The sequence below is a fragment of the Cupressus sempervirens genome, chromosome 10 (genome assembly GCF_028749045.1).
Source record: "Cupressus sempervirens isolate cs-2001-9-10 chromosome 10, ASM2874904v1, whole genome shotgun sequence".
In the NCBI taxonomy this organism is placed as follows: domain Eukaryota; kingdom Viridiplantae; phylum Streptophyta; class Pinopsida; order Cupressales; family Cupressaceae; genus Cupressus; species Cupressus sempervirens.
In genome coordinates this window covers 61304320-61312955 of record NC_143127.1, presented here as the reverse complement: position 1 = coordinate 61312955, position 8636 = coordinate 61304320, and the positions used below count along the sequence as shown (strand labels likewise).

The 8636-nt window shown below is 37.6% G+C and overlaps 1 protein-coding gene across 2 annotated transcripts in view; it reads left to right on the top strand.

Moving 5' to 3' along the window:
- The first annotated feature begins 6425 nt into the window (after nt 1-6425).
- Nucleotides 6426-8636, top strand: part of LOC149532562 (uncharacterized) — a 32726-nt gene continuing 30515 nt past the window's right edge. For both annotated transcript variants that reach the window (XM_089806411.1, XM_089806412.1), the window contains exon 1: nt 6426-6815. In XM_089806411.1, coding sequence (XP_089662537.1) covers nt 6506-6815 — 310 coding nt within the window. In that variant the 5' untranslated portion in view covers nt 6426-6505. The remainder of the gene's footprint in view (nt 6816-8636) is intronic.

Below are 8636 nucleotides of genomic sequence, written 5' to 3'. Positions count from 1 at the left end.
GTCTGATTTACACTACAGCAACATTTTCTGTTCATCAGCAAGAAAAACGCTTTCTGGGTTTTGTTCGCAGCCCCGAAAAACCATTTGGGTATCTTTTAGATTTTGCATGCAAGCTGTATATTTTTTAGAATCGAGCATGCAAAGCTACAGCCATACCCCTCTCCGTTGGCAGCCGCAGATTTGAATGCAGTTTTCAAATGTCTCGTTCTTGCTCATACGGACTCCGATTTTGATGATTCTTGTTATGAACTTGGCTATTTTTTTGTGCTCTATCCACTATTGGAGTTATTTTTTTATTTTCATGCATGAATTCTTCAGAAATTGCAGATTCTCAGCCGTGACTATGCACAGTTCTTGTTTTGGAAACTTCGGAGGATCATAACTTTCTCATACGACCTCATATCGAGGCGATTCTTTTTTTGAAAGTGTATGATTTTTTGAGTAGATCGCAGTGGTGCTATTCGTTTCCTTGATTATTGTGCCCAAGTTTCACTTTTAACATATGCTCTTCATGAGGGTTTGTAATGCATTGAAATCAAGACCTACTTGTGGTTTTTTGGCCATAACTTTTGCATATGGAGGTATTTTTCCGATCCGAAAGAAGCGTCGAAAAGCTGGTTCTGAGACAGAGATACCGGTATAGGTTTTTTTTTGAGTTTTGATACAATTTGGTTGCCTATTATGGCAATCAAAGTCGGATGTTCTATTTTGCGCTCCGGGAGGCGTATCTTGAGCTTCCGATCTCCGATTTTGGACTTCTTTATATTGTTGGAAATCTCTTTCTGTGCTCTTTCTAGTGATGTTGGTTGTTGTTCTAGACACATCCTATTCAGTCTTTTGCATTTTAGCATTCTGGTGGATATTCTGTTTGTTTCAGGTCCGGAGATCGATTTTGTTGCTTCAGTTGCTTCATGTTGGGCTTTACCTTCTGTTGTTTCAGCCTTATATTTTTTTTGATCATTGTTGATATTCATTGTAAGCATCTTTATGCAACGCACTGAGATAAAGTGCCACTCTTGCGATTTGGGATCCTTTTCATCATTGTGATTCGTTGTACTCGCACTATTATATAAAGTGCCATGGGGGGATAGTTGTTTGCTGCTTATAGGCTCTCTTTCTCTAATTCCTCATGCAGTGTCGACGACACATGCCTTTATTTGTGTTAGTACCTCACTCTCGATGAGTTTGGCTCCTGTGTTGTAGGAGATTTTTGGCCCATCTTTTCAGCTGCCTGTCACCTCACCTACCTTAAGGGGAGGTTATATTGTTGTTCTATGCTTCTTTGGTTGATGGTTCGTGCCTTCTATTTCCATGGAGGTTCCTTTGGTTGATGGTTCGTGCCTTCTATTTCCATGGAGGTTCCTTTGGTTGATGGTTCGTGCCTTCTATTTCCATGGAGGTTCCTTTGGTTGATGGTTCGTGCCTTCTATTTCCATGGAGGTTCCTTTGGTTGATGGTGCGTGCCTTCTATTTCCATGGGGGTTCTACAGATCAGCATTTTGACAGAGTTTTGCGGTTCTTCATGCTTCAGTGATGCTGCTTCTTCATGATCACTCCTTGTTCCTATTTTAGGGGACAATTTCCCTAGTGGGAGACTTCTTCAGTTCTTCACTAGGTTCTTACCTCTTTTTGGGGGAGGGTTTTTCCCTTGTGGTTTTCTCTCTTTTCCCACTTTCAGAGGTTGCATCTTCTTGCATTGTACTTGGGTACCTAACATGGCCTCGTTGCCGGGACCCATTTCTACATCCACCTAAGCTTCGCTTATGGGGGGGTGTTAGTGTAGTTTTTTATTTTTTCTATTTTGCTAGGTTTTTCCTACTCTTTTAATAATCTCGCTTAGGTTAATAAAGCATGTCTTATTAGGTGAATGGTTGTGAGGTGTCACCTTCCTACTTGTGAGCATCCATTAGCTATCTTGGGAAGACACTTTGCTATCTTTAGTCCAATAGATGGCTGCTCCTCATTGGTTGGTGTTGCCACCTCCTCCCTCTTCCTAGCCTATATAAGCATGCTACCTGGCTTGTATTTGCATCCTCTTAATGCTATTTTGCTTCCAGCATTTGCATTACTCTCTTGGAGACTAACTCTATGATGCTATTTTGATTTTGTATCATTTGCATTCATAGTTTAGATATTTACTCTTTGCACTAGTTTTCTGGGTTATTAATCTTTTCAGATTCTAACATTAACCTTGAAGTTGTTTGGGTAGCGGGTCCAGCTATCTTCCACAACTCCTAATAGGATTGGCACAACTCGTAATAGGGTTGGAATCTCCTAATAGGGACTCATATGTACTGAATGTTGTAACAGACTCCTAACAATGTCTATCCTTTAACAAGGAATATATATATTAGTACATCATCTTGTGGGTATCATCCCCACCAGGGTTTCCCTAGTTAACATATATGGTGTTAATTGTGCATGAGTATCTTGTTGTGGTTTCAGTTTATATTACTCACATGGTTAAGTATGTAATGATAACTGATTCACCATCCCCCTCCCCCCCCCCCTCTCAATTATATCAGTAGACTTTACATTCTAATAGAAGCTATGTTACCCCTTCCACCTCAGTGGCAACAACATATGTTACATGGCTGGATATAGTAAAAATCATATTACCATCGCAATAACACTAAAAAGCTAAACAACTTGTGCCTATGTGGCTGTTGGAAGAACTAGCCGAAAGACAATCTAGGTAGCTCTATGTTGAGCCTCTGCCGATCTAAATCCCAGGGTGAACCATTTGCCAAAAGATAGTCCAAGCGGCTCCATGTTGAGCCTCTGCCGATGTAAATCCTGGGGTGAACCATTTGCTAGTCTGAACATGTTATTATTATATGTGTGTGTGTGTGTGTGTGTGTGTGTGTGTGTGTGTGTGTGTGTGTGTGTGTGTGTGTGTGTGTGTGTGTGTGTGTGTGTGTGTGTGTGTGTGTGTGTGTGTGTGTGTGTGTGTGTGTGTGTGTGTGTGTGTGTGTGTGTGTGTGTGTGTAATTATGTCAATTAGATATAATCCAACTGATGTTATTTCATCAACATTCCTTCTTCACACAAATGGCTTACAACATGTTTTACTCATAAAATTGATGATGCAATACAATTGTTCTATCTTCACACAATTTAGAATGATTGATACAACATATGGAGAAGAATTCTACACTAGACAATTAGGATTTCCTCTTCCCCTTCCAAACTACTCCTTGACACTAATAAGAAATAGAGCTTGTTAAAACCTGTAAGAAAGTTCTACAGTCATAAGCGACCAAAACACAATTTGATCATTTTTGCATTCCAATTTTGGAGGCATGTACTTGTTGTAGATGTGCTACACCCACATAAGAATCTAAGAAACTTACTCACATATGTATAACACCAATATGCTTTTCCAACTCTATTTCTTTGTAGATTTATACTACTACTATTCATATGTCTATATTAATTTCTCTATTCAAATTTGTTTGACTTGATCACGACTATGTGAGTTCAATAATTATTCACATGGAATCGATCCATTCAGATCATTGCTTAAACCAATGAAGAATTATAGACGAATCCTTGTAGTTGCTTCATGTATATGTGGCCCTAAAGATCCCCATGTATAAGGTCTATATGATGACTACAATTTCTAAGGTGATTTATGCTCCAATTGATTTGTTGAGTTCAAGATGAATCGATTATTGATGATAATTTGATTGTGTTTATCTTTGTCGATTTGATGTTTGTTGATTGATAGATTGCTTGATTTCTTGATGCACTAAAGGATGATGCCATATTGCAGTTTGCTTCAAATGATCTTCTCACACATAGACACACATTCTTTATGGAAGAGTCACACCCTTGCTCACACCATCACTACTCTTGAAAACATAATTTTTACTCGCAAAGTCACATAATGTTATATATCTAATTGATTGATTGAATTCTTGTTTCCTTTATGAACAGATGATTTATTCCATAATTCTTTCAATGAAATGATTCGCCCCTTATATCTATTTCTTGAGGGAGTTACTACCCTTTACAAGAAATGAGTCACCACCTCTCATACCTGCCTTTGAGAATAATAATTTATTTTTGAATCGATTGTTTCTTTTATTGCATATTGTTGATTCATTTAGTGATGATGATCCATGAATGTCCCCGATAAATGAAATCATCTCCCTTTTACATCTCATGTTTGAGGGTGTCGTAGCCTTTCAACCATGCATTAGAATTAATTAAATTTTAATTATATTATATTTAATTTATCATTGTTATTTATTATTACACTACACTACAAAAGAGGACATACATAATGTATTAAGGTCCCCATAACTCTTCATCCTTTGCGAGATAAAATGGATTTATGACTACACACAATATGTGGATTGTGCTTTTTAGTGTTTTCTGATTTTCTTTCTAGAGTTTCCTAGTATTCTATCTAGCCCAGTGCCTTATTTAATTTTTATGCATTTTTGCGAGCCCTTGCCTCCTATCCCTGTTCATGTGAACTAGTTTATAGTAGCATTAATACAGAGTAGAAAAAACTTGTCCTCCTCCAAAGGTTGCTTAGGCAGTGATGTTGGCCGAAGCTTCCCATTGTTTTGCTTTGTACCCATATTCAAGCCCCTATAGTTTTTGCAAAACCCAAAGGATATTTACAAGCTCTGGAGAAATTATTTGCCAATAGTTAATTTTAAAGGAATTCTTCAAAACAACTCTTCAATTTTTCATAGTATTGTATGGAAATCTTAAAATATATATTCTGAAGCAATGGAATTGCTACTGCTCATGTATATAATCTTGGTGAAGAAATCACAACTATCTTCTATTTGATCACCTTGGACTCTATGTTGTCGAACTTACATAATTCCAAGTAAGGGATCTTGCCTTTCTTTTCAAAATTTTCTACAAGCAGGAAATCTACAACAAGAATTGAGTTTCACCTTAAAATTTCTTCCAATAGTACCCTCATACATGGTCTTAATGCCCCTATGCCTCAGTCGTGTTTGCCAAATAGAGCATTCACATATATCTCGCCTCCATGCCATCTGTAGGCAATGTTAAGAATAATATTTTGAATCAAGATGCATTATAAAATTTGAGTTCCTAAAAGCCACGTTTGCAAAAATAAAAAGATTGTTAAATGTAACAAACTAGTAAAAGAAGAAAGCGAGCAATTGCCAAGAAAGCTTCCAATTTGTTTGGAAACTTCAGAGACATACCTAAATTAAAAAGTTCAAGCTTCAATAGCCAATCTTTATTTGATTGAACCGTTATCTACACAATTCTAGCCTTAAATCATTCAATCAATGCCTCAATTTGGTACCTAATAAAAAGCTAAACAACCAACAAACCTTCAGTTTGTTTGGAAGGGTCAAGCTTCTTGTCTTCCAACGATGTGTACCCTCTGAAATTTTGGTCCCTCAATACTTTCATCTTTTCTTCCAATGGAAGCTCAAAAGATTTGCGGGACTGATGGAATAGGTCATCAAAAAGCTCTTGGGAGACGCAATGATTTATCAAATATAAAAACCCACTATCTAAGCAAGCTTGCAACAAGCTCAAGTATATCAATTTATGTAATAGTATGAAATGGATAACTAAAACTATGAACAATAAAACACCTATCTTAACAAAGATGCTGACTTGGTGAGGTCGATACTGGAGAGATCTATGGTCGTTAAGGCCATCCTGCTCTTATTTCATCTACTCTTGAGAGAATCATGGGTAATTTGTGCTTGGGTACTTGTTTAACTAAATTTTAAGCAAGATATGTCACATGGCTTCACAATAGCAAAAGCCCTATTATCATAGCAACAATAGTAAAAACTGAAACAACTTGTTGGCTCGTGCATTTGTTGTCGCTGAAAGAGTTGTCGGGAAGACAATCTAAGAAGCTTCATGTCAAGCCTCTACAGGTCTAAATCCCAAGGTGAACCATTTGTCAGACTAAACAAGACACTTCCTGATGAAGGATCCCCAGAGAAGTAGCCTATCAGCTAATTATTATTAGTTCCAAATGCAATTAGACATTTTTATTAGGCCAATCATGTTAAAGATTTTTTCAAACTTATGCATATTTATTATAGATTCAGAAAATTCTTTAACATATTTGATCTAATAAAAATGTCTAATTGCATAATAATAAAAAATTTCCTAATGTATGAACTTTGTTACGCATCTAGAAGGTTGCCATGTTGTAAGCACCTAAATGGTGTTGAGTTCAAATCTTCTTCAATTACAAATAAAATTAAAAAAAGTTCTAGAAGGTTGCCCTGTATTGACCCCACACGATCATATTAATTAGGTCATTTCGTGTTCATGTTTACTACAAAGTCTACCACGTGTCCATGTTATTTTTTAGCGTCAAAAGCCCGACCTGTATGTTTTATCGCTAGAGTTCAGTCCGTTCGTTGCTCTATAAATACACCCTTTGTGCATTTGACATAATCCTGCATTTCTAGCACTCTATTAAGTTTCTTTGGCAGCCCATTATATTTTGTAATCTGTGATTGGCAAATCATCAATCATGTTGAGCAGCGTTGTTCGTAACGTGGGAAGGATTGTTCGTGGAGGCGGTGAAGGGGCATTGAGCGGAGGACCTCTGGCTGCCGGCGTTCGAGTATACCACGAGAGAGTGGTCGATCATTACAATAATCCCCGCAACGTGGGATCTTTCGACAAAAATGATCCAGACGTAGGCACAGGCTTGGTGGGTGCTCCCGCCTGTGGGGATGTCATGAAATTGCAGATTAAAGTGGATGAGAAAACAGGGGAAGTGACAGATGCTTGCTTCAAAACCTTTGGTTGTGGCTCTGCTATTGCCTCCTCCTCTCTTGGTATGTACAACAATGCCCTCCATTGTCAATTCATTTTCATTGTTTTCATTTTATGTGATTTACAGACCTCCTATGACATCATACGATGAGAAATTTAAGGAGGGCACAATTAGCTTTATGTTTTTGTGTGTGTTTAGCTGGCATGTGTAAGGGTTTATTTTTTCTGTTCGGAAAATCCCTGGGCAATTATCCCAAGGTCGAGTCTCAGGGTCACGAGGCTGGCATTCTGTAGACTGACATCAAATTGAAGGTGTTTTGAATTGACGTCATAGGAAGTGAAACCCCAAAGTTGGAAATTTTTTTATTTTTATTTTAAAAAACCCTGGCAATCATGGCAATTGCTCTTCTTACAATAGACACAGCAGCGATGCAAATTAATCTTCAAACGGGCAATGTTGTCGTGAACTTATAATATGTGAACCAATTTAGAGAGTTAAGCTTGACCTTCACAAATTCATCCGGCAAAATAATATGAAACAACAAAAGATTGACATTAGATCATAAAATACAAGAGACAGAAGGTATAATCTGGGAAATATTTTCAGAAAATAGCCCAACATCAAGATGGAGATAACAATTATACTAATTTATGATCGTAGAATCCAAATACAAGAAAGTCTTCTTGTTCTACCTTTCTCGATCTGTAGAAATCTTCATTAGTTTGTTGCCTCAGCAACGCTTTCAACATCATAAAATTGTCAGTCATCAACCACTGTTAGCAAACAACATCTGGTTCCTTTTATGTTTGGTGGGTGGTTGTTTTCTCTTCTTTAGGCGGTTAGAACGTTGAGTTGCTATGGATTCTGTTGGCTTAGAGCCTTTTTCCTTGTTTGGTGGGTTGCGTTTTCTTCTTTCTAGTGCCTGTTCTATTTTCTGCTTACTATGGCTGGCCATTTCCTTGGCTTCCAGGCTCTTCTTTAGCTGTAACGTGACTTTGGGTAACTCTTTTTGGTTGTTTGTTTCGTTTCGTTGGATCAATTCTTTCAGTTTTGGAGGCATGGTTACTTTTGGACGTGTGGCTAATATTTTTATTGGATGGCAACAGGATTTGAAATAATTTCTTGGCCAGGGAATTAATATTTATATATTATTATCTACCTGGTGTGTATTGATCCCTAGCATGAGGGGAGGACTGGACCTTAGATGAAGTTGGAATAGAAAGGGAAAATAAATGAGACTGTTTAGCATAGTAAAGAAAAGTGTGTAGATCCCTCAAGATCAAGAAGGGGATTGCGATGAGATTAAGGCTATGAGAGTCTGAAGTGATGGTAGAGACAGGCTTCAAGAATTGTAGTAGTTATTTGTAGGACAGTGTAATTCTGTAAGCAAGTTCAAAATTCAAATCCACAAGAGGGGCTTTAGTAATTTATTGTGGTTTGTTTTGTTGCTTCTATTTTGTGTTTGGATACTGTGAATGAGGTGTTGGCTGCTAGAGTAGATTAGGCGGTCTTTAGTTAAGACTCCCTGTTCTGGATTGCATCATCAAGCTGGCATCATACCTTGGTTCCAAAAGAAACAGTGAATCTCTGCCTTTGAAGAAGCCTGAAGTGATGGTAGAGATAGGTTTGTAGTATTTGTAGGACAGTGTAACTCTGTAAGCAAGTTCAAATCCACAAGAGGGACTTTAGTAATTTATTTTGGTTTTCTTTGTAGCTTCTATTTTGTGTTCGGATACTGTGAATGATGTGTTGGCTGCTAGATTAGATTAGGTGCTTTTTAGTTAAGACTCCCTGTTCTAGATTGCACCACCAAGCTGGCATCATACCTTGGTTCCAAAAGAAACACTGAATGGCCTTTGAAGAAGCCTGAAGTGATGGTAGA